This window comes from Oncorhynchus masou, chromosome 14 (genome assembly GCF_036934945.1).
Source record: "Oncorhynchus masou masou isolate Uvic2021 chromosome 14, UVic_Omas_1.1, whole genome shotgun sequence".
NCBI classification, from domain to species: Eukaryota; Metazoa; Chordata; class Actinopteri; order Salmoniformes; family Salmonidae; genus Oncorhynchus; species Oncorhynchus masou.
In genome coordinates this window covers 34,099,255-34,113,103 of record NC_088225.1, presented here as the reverse complement: position 1 = coordinate 34,113,103, position 13,849 = coordinate 34,099,255, and the positions used below count along the sequence as shown (strand labels likewise).

The 13,849-nt window shown below is 40.6% G+C and overlaps 1 protein-coding gene across 1 annotated transcript; it reads right to left on the bottom strand.

Moving 5' to 3' along the window:
* Positions 1-990: 990 nt before the first annotated feature.
* LOC135554786 (metalloproteinase inhibitor 2-like) lies at positions 991-5,155 on the bottom strand. Its single transcript, XM_064987215.1, has 5 exons — positions 4,874-5,155; positions 4,148-4,218; positions 3,471-3,567; positions 1,513-1,634; positions 991-1,336 (listed from the first exon to the last, which is right to left on the bottom strand). Exons 1-5 carry the CDS (start codon positions 5,001-5,003, stop codon positions 1,181-1,183), a joined length of 576 nt encoding a protein of 191 aa, XP_064843287.1. The 5' UTR covers positions 5,004-5,155; the 3' UTR covers positions 991-1,180.
* Between the last annotated feature and the right edge of the window lie 8,694 nt (positions 5,156-13,849).

The following is a 13,849-nucleotide window of genomic DNA, read 5'->3' as shown; positions in this document are numbered from 1 at the left end:
AACTACTGCTCTCCACACCTTTTCTATGCATTTACTATCCAGACTGTCTATATTTCAGACTCTGATATTGCTCGTTCTGATAATTATTCATGGTTTTACTTTTTAGATTATTTGTGTGTTGTTTTTTAATTTATAGATGTTACTTCACTTTTGGAGCTAGAAAACACAAGCATTTCGCAGCACATCGATGTACACAACCAAACAAACTTTGATTTGAAGGTTGCTGCAGTTTGACAGAGTTTTCATCCTCCCTATAGGGCCAGGAGTTTAAAACTGTGATTAATCACTCATATCCTATCCAGAGATTTAATTTCAGGTCTAAAAGGCACTTTCCCATCGGCCAAGTCAGCAGTATCTATTGGTTGCTCAAAGATTATGGTCACTTAACCGAAAAAGTGAGTAAAGTCTCAGAGAGGTCAGAGAGTAGTTTGGCCAAAGAGGAACTCATACCGTTTAACCCAATTCAGCCTCCACAAGGAGTATTTACAACTGAATATGATTGAAGGAATGACCCCATCTAGTGGAGAAATAATAGACATGGTTCATGAGGGCTTTTAGAGGAGGGTAAGTACTGTACAGAGAAACACAGTAGACCTAGATAGGCATGGTTCATGAGGGCTTTTAGAGGAGGGTAAGTACTGTACAGAGAAACACAGTAGACCTAGATAGACATGGTTCATGAGGGCTTTTAGAGGAGGGTAAGTACTGTACAGAGAAACACAGTAGACCTAGATAGACATGGTTCATGAGGGCTTTTAGAGGAGGGTAAGTACTGTACAGAGAAACACAGTAGACCTAGACAGACATGTATGTATAGAACATACCATCTGAACTTTATACATTACACCCTGTTGAACGCGTCCCAGGCTTTATGGTATTTCAGGAACACTGTTCCATTTACAGACAAGCATATCAAACGATTTGGGGTTTCAATAACACCTTTGGTTCCAGTTTAAAAACAAGCGACAAATGAATGAATGACATAAGAAATTATTACCTTGAGTGATATATATATATTTATTTTAAATTGCACTTGTAGAAGTGACCAGTAAACAATTCAAAATCACAACAACTTGCATTTGTAGCTGTGTTTCCTCATGTATTAATTGCAGGCATCTTTAGTCACTGAGCAGTGAGTGGATGGCCTGAGTTTAGGAGTCTCCAATATCCAATCGAGGAACTACTTCTTGGGTAGTGCCATCCCCTTGTACCAGGCACAGGACCCATCTTGCCTCTTGATACAGGCAAGGGTTTGGCCATTGTCGGTTCCCAAGTCTGTCCACAGGCATGTATCCGAGGTGCTGATTGGACAGGGGAGGGAAGTGCAGCGGATGATCTGTGGATCAGAGTAGAGAGATAAGACCAAGATCACGGACTGTCCATTACCTCAATACTCAAGCATTTGCAAATGTGACCAGAATAGTATACTCCCTTTAAGAAAATGTGCCATGTAACTATTTAACAAAACTGGTGTATAGTAATTACTATAATTCCCAACACACACACACACACCTTGCAATCACAGCCGCTTTGGTAGCGGTGAGTCAAGCTGTTCTTTTGTGCAGCACTCAAGTCCTCCCAGGGCGGATTATAGCCACACAGTGTTACAGACATCCTTCCAGTCTTCAGCTTGCCTACAGACAAGAGATAGTGAGTCAATGTACTGTGGGGAAAACATGGTGTAGGGTACAGTTGCTAAACTGAGCCAAGATCAGCATGCATTTGCTCCACTAATGGTTAGGATACATCACCCTGGAGCATGAAGATACTGATGCAGCCCAGAACAGATTTATCATCATAAGTGTACACACATGTATTAACTAATGCATTAGTTGTATACATTTACAGTGCCTATAGAAAGTCTAAGCGCCTTGAACTTGTCACATTGTTGTGTCCGTCTCATGCATTTACACTGAAATATAAAAATGCAACATGTAATGTGTTGGTCCCATGTTTCATGAGCCACAATAAAAGATGACAGATATTATCCAAACACACAAAAAGCTTATTTACCTCAAATTGTGAACAAATTTGTTTACATCCATGTTAGTGAGCACTACTCCTTTACCAAGATAATCCATCCACTTGACAGGTGTGGCATTTATCAAGAAACGGATTAAACAGAATAATCATTATCCAGGTGCACCTTGTGCTGGGGACAATAACATGCACAGTTCTGTCACAATGCCACAGATGTCTCAAGTAGAGGGAGCGTGCAATTGGCATACTGACTGCAGGAATGTCCACCAGAGCGGTTTCCAGAGAATTGAATGCTGATTTCTCTACCATAAGCCACCCCCATTTTAGAGAATTTAGCAGTACCTCCAAACCGATCAACGGCAGACCACGTGTATGGCATTGTGTGCAAGCGATTTGCTGATGTAAACGTTGTGGTCAGAGTGCCCCATGGAGGCGGTGAGGTTATGCTATGGGCAGACATATGCTACGGACAATGACAACTGCCTTTTATCAATGGCAATTTCAATGCACAGCGATACTTTTCACCCACCTCCATCACCTCATGTTACAGCGTGATAATGCACAGCCCCATGGCGCAATGATATTCACACAATTCCTGGAAGCTGATAATGTCCAGTTCTCCCATACCCTGTATACTCAAGACACTATTGAGCATGTTCGGGATGCTCTGGATCAACATGTTCCAGTTCCTGCCAATATCCAGCAACTTCACAGCCATTGAAGAGGAACGAGACAACATTCAACAGTCTAAACTACTAAGCGAAGGAGATGTGTTGCGCTGCACGGGGAAAATGGTTGGAACACCAGATACAGACAGCCCTACATTTTTGTAAAGGTACATTATCTGCGACCAACAGATGCATATCTTTATTCCCAGTCATGTGAAATCCCTAGATAAAGGCCTTATTAATATATTTCTATTAACCGATTTACTTATTATACAAACTGTAACAAAGTACAATCTTTGGAATTGTTGGATTAGATTTTTGTTAAGTAATTTATGAAAAGCCGAGACTCACGAACATGTAACATGTTTTAGTCTATGACACTCACAAGCTAATCAAGAGTCATTTGAAGGTAACGAGGTTCCTCTCCAGAGAAGATAGGAAATCCAAGGACATAATGTCTTTGGTAATGTAATACGCTTACATAGCCTTTTACAAACTAACAGTAGTCACTGATTAACTGGATATTAGTTTCTCACCGAGCAAACAATTTCTGTACTTACAGCATTCATATAAATTCATTTTTAGCTAGTATTTGCCTCATGTTAACATTTATTAATAAAACGCAGGTAACCGTTTGTCCACTTGTTTTGTGGTCTACTTGTAGCCCTGGTTGTCCTGGAAAGAAAAATGGTAAAACACTAAGGCAACAAGTCAGGGCTGGACATGCAGATAAATGAAGAGCTGATCTCTGCTGGGGTCTCAGGACTGATAGGCTTAACCAGTGTTGGCAACAGAACGTGGGTAACGTAGTGAGAACCGCACCTGTGAAGAGATACTCCTTGTTGATCTCTAGAGTCACGCTGCACGAAGTGGTGTAAGTGAAGATGGCGTGGATAACCTGGTCACAGCCTTTGAACATCTAGCCAATCACAAGGAGAGAAAGGAAGATCTGTCAACCAGCTACATATATAGTTTAGAACCTCACTGACTGCAGCACACAGGCACTGTCAGTCTTTACCCTTTAATGTCAACAGATCTGTAATGTGCAAGCAATCATTATTTAACCCAGATCTATTTTACAGATGAGCCCTGAATTATAAAATAAAACATAGAACTCAAAATAAACTCCGAAATGAGCCAGCTTTCTGCTTTTTTGTATGCATTTTCTTCCAAAATGTAAAATATTTTATCAAGGCTCCACAAATCAGGTGCAAAAAAAACACAATAAAAGCTGGTTTACCTAACTCCATAAGGAACTTCCAGTTACCACAGTTTCAGGCATGGCTAACTTGTCTTAATAATGATGTAAGGCAGTGGAAGTCTTAGTAAAAGGGCCAACCAACTCTGGTAGAGAATGTAGTGATATCTTTAACGAAGTAGCAGCTGAGTTCATAGGGGATGTCACCATAGTCTAGGACCAGTAGGAAGAGCGACTGAATCATTACAGAACTATTTAGAGACAGACATTTTTATAGAACCACTTCAAATGAGAATCATACCTTGATCTGTTGGATGTCATACTTGATGGTGTTCGACACCGCTTCCTTTCCAATCACCTTCGCCCTGATCACTAGAAGAGGGAGACAAGGTTTAACTAACGTTATTGAAATATATTCCGGTATACTAGTCAGTCACTGATGGTTTAAGGGTGATATGGAGAGAGAAGAGTGTAGAATGCTTCTTTAACCTGCCTCTCCTTAATCGACACTGATTGAAGAGGATTTAACAGGTGACGTCAATAAGGGATCATAGTTTACAGCTGGCCAGTCCATGTCATGGAAAGAGCAGGTAATATTATGTAAACACATACATCTCAAATAATTCATTTGTAGGCATACTTCATACCTTAAGCAAAATATAGTGTAGCAGGGCTCTATCCTGTTCCTGGAGAGCTGCAGTCCTGTAGGTTTCCTCCAACCCTAAACTAGCGCACCTAATTCTAATTATTAACTGGTTGATAAACAGAACAAGGTTCATTACAACAAGGAGTTGGCTTGAAAACCTACAGGAAGGCAGCTCTCCGGGAACAGGGTTGGAGAGTCCTGGCTGTAAACCATCTTACTGTCACCTACTTAACTATGTAAATAACTGTGTGAGAAGATGTAGATAGGCTTAATGATCATGTCCAAATCATTTATACTACGACCACAGACAATCCATAAAATGTTCATCTTGCGTATTGATAGCTCTCATCTGAAAAGTAAAATGTTGCCAAATTACCTTACCAACTTCTGCATTGCAAAAAGCCTGTTGAGGATGCTGAGGGAAGCATCTGCAAGCGTCTGCGATGTCTTCGACCCGCCAAAGGAACAGAACGAGTAGAGTAATGAAACAACTGCTTACATACCGAGTCATTTGGAATCGAATTACGGGGTCGCCAAAATATCACAAAATGATTTGACGAATATAAGCGTGAGGCGTAAAGTACACTGGACTCTAATTTCCTGCGAGACTGTTCCCAGACCGATGGATACCTCTTCGAAATATTTTCCCCTCAACGTCATCATCCGCTGTTTATTGCAGGCTGTGAGCTCCTCCTCCAGCCAGAACCCAGCCTGTGGTAGGCTGAGCATTCTATTAATCCAGAACTGTAACCATTCCATTTCAAAAAAAATCATCCGCCAAACGGGACGACCACAGACCAGGCTCAACATGCCCGGCTGCCATAAATGCCATAAATTGGGAATTCAACTGAAAGCTCGGGTTTTGTTTTTTTGGCGCTCCGGAGCGATCTTAGGCACTGCATTATCAGGGCTCGAGGCGTCACTACAGACTCTGTGATTGGGAGTCCCATAGGGCGGCGCACAATTGGCCCAGCTGAGTCCGGGATTGGACGGGGTATGCCGTCATTGTAAATAAGAATTTGTTCTTAAACTGGATTTGTCTAGTTAAATAAAAGGTTCAATAGAAAAAATGGCTAAGCCTACTGGAATTCCTTAAAGTTGTAGTTTCAGTAAAAAAAAATTAAAACACCTGGGGAAATTTCAGAGCAGGTTCAATTTGCCCAACTGCTCAGTTCACTTGCCCCGGTCACCCCATATATGAGATGAAAATGGCAGATTGTTGTTGTTGATAAGTACAGTAACACGCTATACATAACATAAGAGCTCAGGTTCTCCACTTCACAGCACTGGTAGGGGTTGACTGACCGCCGTTATAAACTTGAGCACCACAAGAGACAAGAAGATAACACCATCCCTCCCTCTAATTGGGCTACTTTTGCACATTTGTTGTTGTCTGAGTGAGGGAAATGCGTTAAATTGAGAAGAGTCGATGTGTTATGAAAGATACGACATTAAGGATTATAATAAATACCACTTTAATGTCATACAAGCAAACCACACACATTTCTATATTTAAAAATTAATGTAATTTACCGTACCAATGTTTATGATCTCTTTTTTTATCCACAGGGATGACATCTGGTGTAGCCTGGGTTGTCCTGAACAGAATGAGCCTATCTGAGTCATATTGTGAAGAAATAGCAACAGAACATACATTTGAATGCACTCATGATACCATTCTATGCGTACCAAAAATACAATCTGTTTGTGTGAAGTGCTGTTTGAAAGCCTTCCAGCAAGCACATTTGGTTGTGGGAATGCAGGTTTTTGGTTTCCCATTGGTTCTGGGAACAAGCCATCAGCTTCCTGACTGGTAAAACGTATTGTTTTTTAAACATTCTGAGAACTGAAGTGTGAACTTCACCTGTTCCGGGAACATTTATTTTTAGGTTGCATGGAGGTTCTGAGAATGTTTTACTATGGTTTCCTAAAAGTTTTCCTGGGTAGTTTTATTAATGTTCTATTAACAGAAATTATAGGTTATTTGAAGATAATTCAATAACATTCTGAGAACATGTTTCACATAAGACTTTAAATAATACTGCTAGCTTAGTTTGGGTTGACTGTTTCCAACTCTAAGCAGACAGGGCACATGGAAATTAATTTGCTTTGGAATTCATTTTTTGTTGTTGAATCTTCTGTTCTCTATCCATGGAAATAGTCCACTGTCCCACCAGGATGGAGCTAGAATGCTAAGTCATATGAAGCTGTAAATGTGAGTCTATGCAAACACACCATTTCAAAGGAAACAAGCACTCATTCGTTCAGTAGTAAGTTCAGTAGTAAAAATGTGCTTAACAAGTCACATAGTCAGTTGCATGGACCTACTTTGTGTACAATAATAGTGTTTAACATGATTTTTGAATGATGACCTCATCTCTGTACCCCTCACATACAATTATCTGTAAGGTCCCACAGTCAAACAGTGAATTCCAAACACAGATTCAACCACAAAGACCAGGAGGTTTTCCAATGCATGACAAAGAAGGGCACCCATTGGTAGGTGGGTAAACAAAAAGCAGACATTGAATATCCATTTGAGCCTGGTGTAGTTATTAAATATACATTGGGTGGTGTATCAATACACCCAGTCACTACAAAGATACAGGCATCCTTCCTAACTCAGTTGGCGGAGAGGAAGAAAACAGCTCAGGGATTTCACTATTAGGCCAGTGGTGGCTTGAATCACTATTAGGCCAGTGGTGGCTTGAATCACTATTAGGCCAGTGGTGGCTTGAATCACTATTAGGCCAGTGGTGGCTTGAATCACTATTAGGCCAGTGGTGGCTTTAATCACTATTAGGCCAGTGATAGCTTTAAAACAGCAACATAGTTTAATGGCTGTGATAAGAGAAAACTGACGATGGGTCAACATTGTAGTTACTCCACAATACTAACCTAATTGACAGAGTGAAAAGAAGGAACCCTGTACAGAATAAAACATATTCCAAAACATTCATCCATTTTACAATAAAGAACTAAAGTAATTCTGCTAAAAATGTTACAATGCAATTCACTTTTTGTTCTGAATACAACGTGTTATGTTTGGGGCAAATCCAATACAACACATTACTGAGTACCACTCTACATAGTTTCAAGCATAAGGGTGGTTGCATCATGTTAGGACTGAGGAGTTTTTGGGATAAAAAAAAGAAACCAAATTTAGCACAGCACAGGCTTTCCACCAGACACTGGGAGATGAATTTTATTTTCAGCTGGACAATAGCCTAAAAGTCAAGGCCAAATCAACACTGGATTTTCTTACCAAGAAGACAGTGAATGTTCCTGAGTGGCCGAGTTACAGCTTTGACTTAAATCTGCTAGAAAATCATTGACAAAACTTAAAAATAGTCTAGCAATGATCAACAACACATTTGACAGAGCTTTAAGCGTTTTGAAAAGAATAATAGGTAAATGATGTACAATCCAGGTGTGGAAAGCTCTTAGAGACTTAACGAAAGATACCCACAGCTTTAATCGTGGCCAAAGTTGCTTCTACAAAGTATTGACTCAGGGGTGTGAAAACTTATGTAAAAACGGGTATTCACTATGGGGTACTCTGTATAGATGGGTGAAGAAAAAACAAATGTAATACATTTTGAATTAAGACTATAACACAACTAAATGTGGAATAAGTCAAGTGGTATGAATACACAGGGATGGAATTGAAGGATTTTGGACACAGGCCATTTCTATCCCTGGGCCTACATGATGCAACACTGCATAAAACAAGCTCTGTCCTGTTAGTTGTATTGTCTATTCACAGTTGTCTCTGTGTCTGTGTAAGGGAAACTCCCCTGTTATTCCAGTTTTAAAATATAATTCATATGAGAAAGGTTGCTGCAGTATGACAGGGTTTTCATCCTCCCTATAGGGCCAGGAGTATTCCAGGAGTTTAAATCTGTGTGACCTGATTAGAAAAGGCCACCATAGCCCATATAAAACCATTCTGCTACTGATTCATCACTATGTCATTACTCTACACACAGAGACTTTAAGGTCTGAAAGGCACTTTCCCATCAGCCAAATCAGCAGTATTTTACGGTTGCTGAAGATAATGGTCGCTTACCCGATAGTTGTTAACACGCAGAAATGCCAGAACTTGTCGGTCCCTTAATTAAACGACAGGGAGGAAGCAGAACATCTGTTTTTCTGGACTGCTACATCGGACACATACTACAAACTTTTGCAGGGCGTGATTTCAAGATTTCAACGTGCAGCTCACGTCTGACAGGGCAAATACAATAGAGACTGTATCACATGGTGAAACAACAGCTTCCCATTAATTTTCAATTAATGTAAAGCGGTGAGAAGCAGAGTGGCCAGGGACCATTAGGAGATGCGAGCATGGGAGAGGGAGCTGAACAGGGCGGGACTAAAGTTGGGCCAAGCTGATCATCATGCAAATCTTTGGTGATATTGCTTGCGGGTAAACAATCGAACCTCACCAGAGCTTCCAACCTCTACTTGATTGGTTGACAATGGCTGTTGATACCTAACACTGCTTAGCATGCTTGTTAACACCCACATGAGGGCGAAGCTAGCATGGCAAGGTGAGTTACCGCTGTAGCGACCCGCACAGACAGCTGTGTGTTATGTGTTAGGCTAGGAGGTGGTTGTGTTGTACTGACCAGTACCCGGTGTTCGGGGGTCCGACATGTCAAACAACCTGCTATCTGCCAATCACGGGAATGCCTGGAATGTTCTGATGCCGGGCATCCTGGTGGTTGGCGGTGTGGCGTGGAGGGGGGTTGGGCAGGGGGGTGGAGCATTGGAAGTTAAGACCAGGTTCAGCCTTTGGTTCTCTCTCTCTTACGTCTGGGCTTCCCAAGAGAAGGTCACGATTGGCTTGTGGGTTATCTGTCATCTTTTTGGCGTGTGCTACGGCCCAAACAGTAGCCTGTGTAAAGTTGGTTTAATAAACCGTCAATTCGCAAACTCAAGCCTCTGTCTGGACAATTGTTCATTTATGATCTAGTCAGGTCATTACAATAGTGTATCTCAGCTGGAGTAGCAGGATAAAGTGGCTCACGCTCTGCTCACTCTGACTAAAAGTTACACTTCCAGTGTAACAGGTAAAAATATATTTTGCGAAGCTCCTACGGAAATGACTTACAGTTCGGGTGTATTCAGTTTAACAAATAATCTGCCTAATGGGACAACCACACAGCAGGCTCAACATGCCCGGCTGCAATACATGTCATAAACTGTCCGTCTTTCACTTAAACAATGGGGACGAACCAGACATATCTGTTTTAGGCTACGCCTACTAGAATTACTTACATTGTTGTTGTTTTCAGTAAAATAGAAATCACGAGAGCTGGAGAAAAAAAAACCTCCTTGACCAATCAGATTCACGGAAATCACAGGTCATGTGGGTCGGGTGTGGAACATATTTTGAAGCAGCCCAATTGATGACCACGCCCCTTGGAAATCTAATTGGCATAATACACAAATCTCCATCAAAATCTGTCTGTTCAAACTCGAGATATCAGTTTATTTGCATGGTGTGGTGGAGATTCAACACCAGGGACACCTGATGTCAATATGAAATTAATCACTCTTTATTATGATGTCTGGAGAGGTTCACAAACTCAGTCCAAGCTTGATGAAAACTCTGCCAAGGGTGTTCCCTTTCAGTCCGTATGTAATGCTACACAAACCAGTCATACAATAATTAACATTATTCATTATTAACATTGGTTCCTGCATGTGACTGAGTGACACCTCACAAGGCTTCTTCTCTCAAAGCTGAGACCTTGAAACTGAGATACTCCTTTTGGTTCTGGGCGTACTGTGTTGCATACGCAATGTTCTGGGCCTACTGTGTTGCATACGCAATGTTCTGGGCGTACTGTGTTGCATACGCAATGTTCTGGGCGTACTGTGTTGCATACGCAATGTTCTGGGCGTACTGTGTTGCATACGCAATGTTCTGGGCGTACTGTGTTGCATACGCAATGTTCTGGGCGTACTGTGTTGCATACGCAATGTTCTGGGCGTACTGTGTTGCATACGCAATGTTCTGGGCGTACTGTGTTGCATATGCAATGTTCTGGGCGTACTGTGTTGCATACGCAATGTTCTGGGCGTACTGTGTTGCATACGCAATGTTCTGGGCGTACTGTGTTGCATACGCAATGTTCTGGGCGTACTGTGTTGCATACGCAATGTTCTGGGCGTACTGCCAATTGGTCTGAAGAGGTCACAGTCAAAAATGTTCCCTCACACTCCCTCCTTTTACCACTTCTGTGGTAACGATTGTAACATTTTAAGGTAATCATTAATTTATGGCTTAAACTATCAAATGAGGTTCTATCGCAATACCTCTATTAAAGTAAGCTAAATCAACACATAAAACCTGATCATTTATCCTTTCAAAACCTTCATTCTAGTAAGTCAATCAGTTACATACATGCTTCATTACACAATTTAATTTATGGAAATACTATCATCATAATGAAGGTAAAATCTACAGGCAAGTTTGTACTTCTATCAACAGGAGTGAATATATTAAAAAAACACACACACAAGGGATCCGTAGACTCAGAGGTAAATACATCTCTCAATGTTTAATCATTGTTTCCATAGCTCTTAACACAAGCAGGTGTATCTTTAACCCTAAACACCAGATGGCAGCCTTTCATTTAATATCAGTCCCAAGGCTCAATCCCACTATGTACCATGTGGCCTTGTATTGAAACTTTAGATTCTTCAAATGACTCAAATATTGCATTATTAGACTGCTATCTGAAAGCCACTAATAACACATACTGTCAACACTGAGGAAATTGGACGTCAACTGATAGACCACTGTCTTTATTACTTTCAACGAGGACCCTTCTACTCTTTCTTGCAGGGAAACCCTCAACCACTACTGCTAATACACACAGATCACTCTCAAACAATGTTCTGCTTTTAAAAATAAAACAATAATGAGAAAGTTTCCATGTTTGGAGGGCATTGTTAACGGGTTAACGTAATTAACATGAACACATTCAGCATCTCCTGGCTTCCACATATAGCCTGCAAGCCACAGATCTTTGGAACATTTACATTAGAAAAATAATAATACATCCATGTAATGTAGGCTACACCTTCACATTAAATACATAATTTATTTCAGATAGGTCTAAAGTAACATGAAATTAAGAAAATGTAGCCTATTTCAGAAGAACAGTGTAGCTTACTGAGTTGTCTTTATGTCAGGTCCTGATCTGGCTATGCCATATGGTTGTGGGCTGCACTAGTTCTTTTAGCAGACAAGATTTGCTTAGAATTCCGTGGCATTATTTTATAGTATAAAGAATCAAATTTAACAATGCTGAATGAAATAGAAAGGATATTTTCTCCAAACGATTTGAGTGCGCACGTGCGGCAATTCTGTGTTGAGCGGTTAACAAAGAAATAGGTACTCCTATATACTTAATTTAGAGGTACTACTGAAACTGTAGTTGTTCAACAAACGTTGGGCTATATGTTTTGATTCTTAATACATTGTAAGCTTGCACGATGCAACTCTAATGATGATTTGAAAAAGTCGCTTGAAAGGCATGAGATCTGCTTTGTTTTGTTGCGCCGGCTGTAAACACTTTGTCACTCTCTCATTCACAATTTGAGAAGCTATAGATAATGCCTTATATTTCCCAGAGGCATCCCCTTTGTGTGGCCATAATGCACACAAAAAAGCCATGCCTTTTATACAGCCCTTCTCCCTAAATGCTGCCCGCTCTGAAGCACCTCTCATTCACACGCCTCTCCATCAAATGATCGGGTCTTTCTCATAGGATACAGGAGGCAGACACATCGGGGACGCAACTGTGCACGTCCTTATCCAATTCCGAGGTGCATATTGAAGATATTGGAACAATTAGGCTATTTATTCACATTATAAGTGCAGCAATGTGCACACGGCAGTATGCTTTAAGCGCAAACGTTCCATTAGCGGAAAACACAATTCTCAAAAGTGACCACAAATGCATTTATGCGTTTAATGCTTTTATTATAAAGGTGCATTTTATGGTAAAATTATCTGCCCCAAACTTGAAACTCACTCGCTGCATACAGTATGTATGCCAGTTAGGCTCTACACTCGTTGTAAAGCGAATTAATGTACTTAATTTTAGACATTTTTGGGCCACTTTAGTTGTGATACAAACCTTATCAAAACATATAGGCCTATGGGCTCGGTTACTACTGTCACACCCTGACCATAGAGAGCTTTTTATTCTCTATGTTGGTTAGGTCGGGGTATGATTAAGGGTGGGTTATCTAGGTTAATTATACTTCTATGTTGGCCTAGTATGATTCCCAATCAGATGCAGCTGTTTATCGTTGTCTCTGATTGGGGATCATATTTCGGTCGCCATTTTCCCATTGTGCTTTGTGGGAGCTTGTCTAGGTATAGTTGCCAGTATCAGTGTCACAGTTCGTTAGTGCCCGTTATTGTTTTTGGTCTTTTAGTTTTTCTCTTCCTAATTAAAAGCATGGAAACATACCATGCTGCATCTTGGTCCACTCCTTATAACGTTTGTGACAACTAAATGAGGTGTGCTACTATGAATCAAAAAAGACCCCCCCCCAAAAAAAGCTTTGTTTCTTGCCTTAAGATGGGCATCATTCACAAGTGAAAGGCTAATTTTGTCACTCATCAGGCTATTCTTGATTTGATCTTTTCTTTAAATATACTAAATATATGTGTGAAATTTGTTTTGATTTAGACCATTTTCATGCACCTGTTTCGAAAAACAAGGTCAGGAGAAAAAATACATTTCTGCACTTGAGTTTGAGTTTATTTTATTTTTACAGGGACAGTGGACATTAATCAACGTTTCAGTAAAAGTGCCGGTTTTAGCCAGCCGGCAAATTTTCAACCGCAGTCCCTGGAAAGGTTATTAAAAACAATTACAATATAGACAATCATTGAGCAGTGAGCACACAGAGCAACATAGGACAAGCAAGATGTGGCATACAGACAGAGCAACATATGACAAGCAAGACGTAGCATACAGACAGAGCAACATAGGACAAGCAAGACGTAGCATACAGACAGAGCAACATAGAACAAAAAGCAGCAAGACAAAATTCATAAAAGCAACAAAGTGTTTCCACACCTCACAAGCTACAGACAACATGGAAAGCGGCAATACACAGCTTGGGATTATGATCACAAATCTGATTGACCTTTAGCCATGTATTCATACATTTTGTGAAAGTGTGATATGTGGTGCAGTTATGTGTGTCTTAAGGCAGTGTATTCCAGACATGGGAAGCTCTCACAGAGAAAGCGGATTTACTGAAGGTGCTTTTCCTTAAGGGAACTATACAGTCACCTCTCATGGCAGACCTTGTGGATCT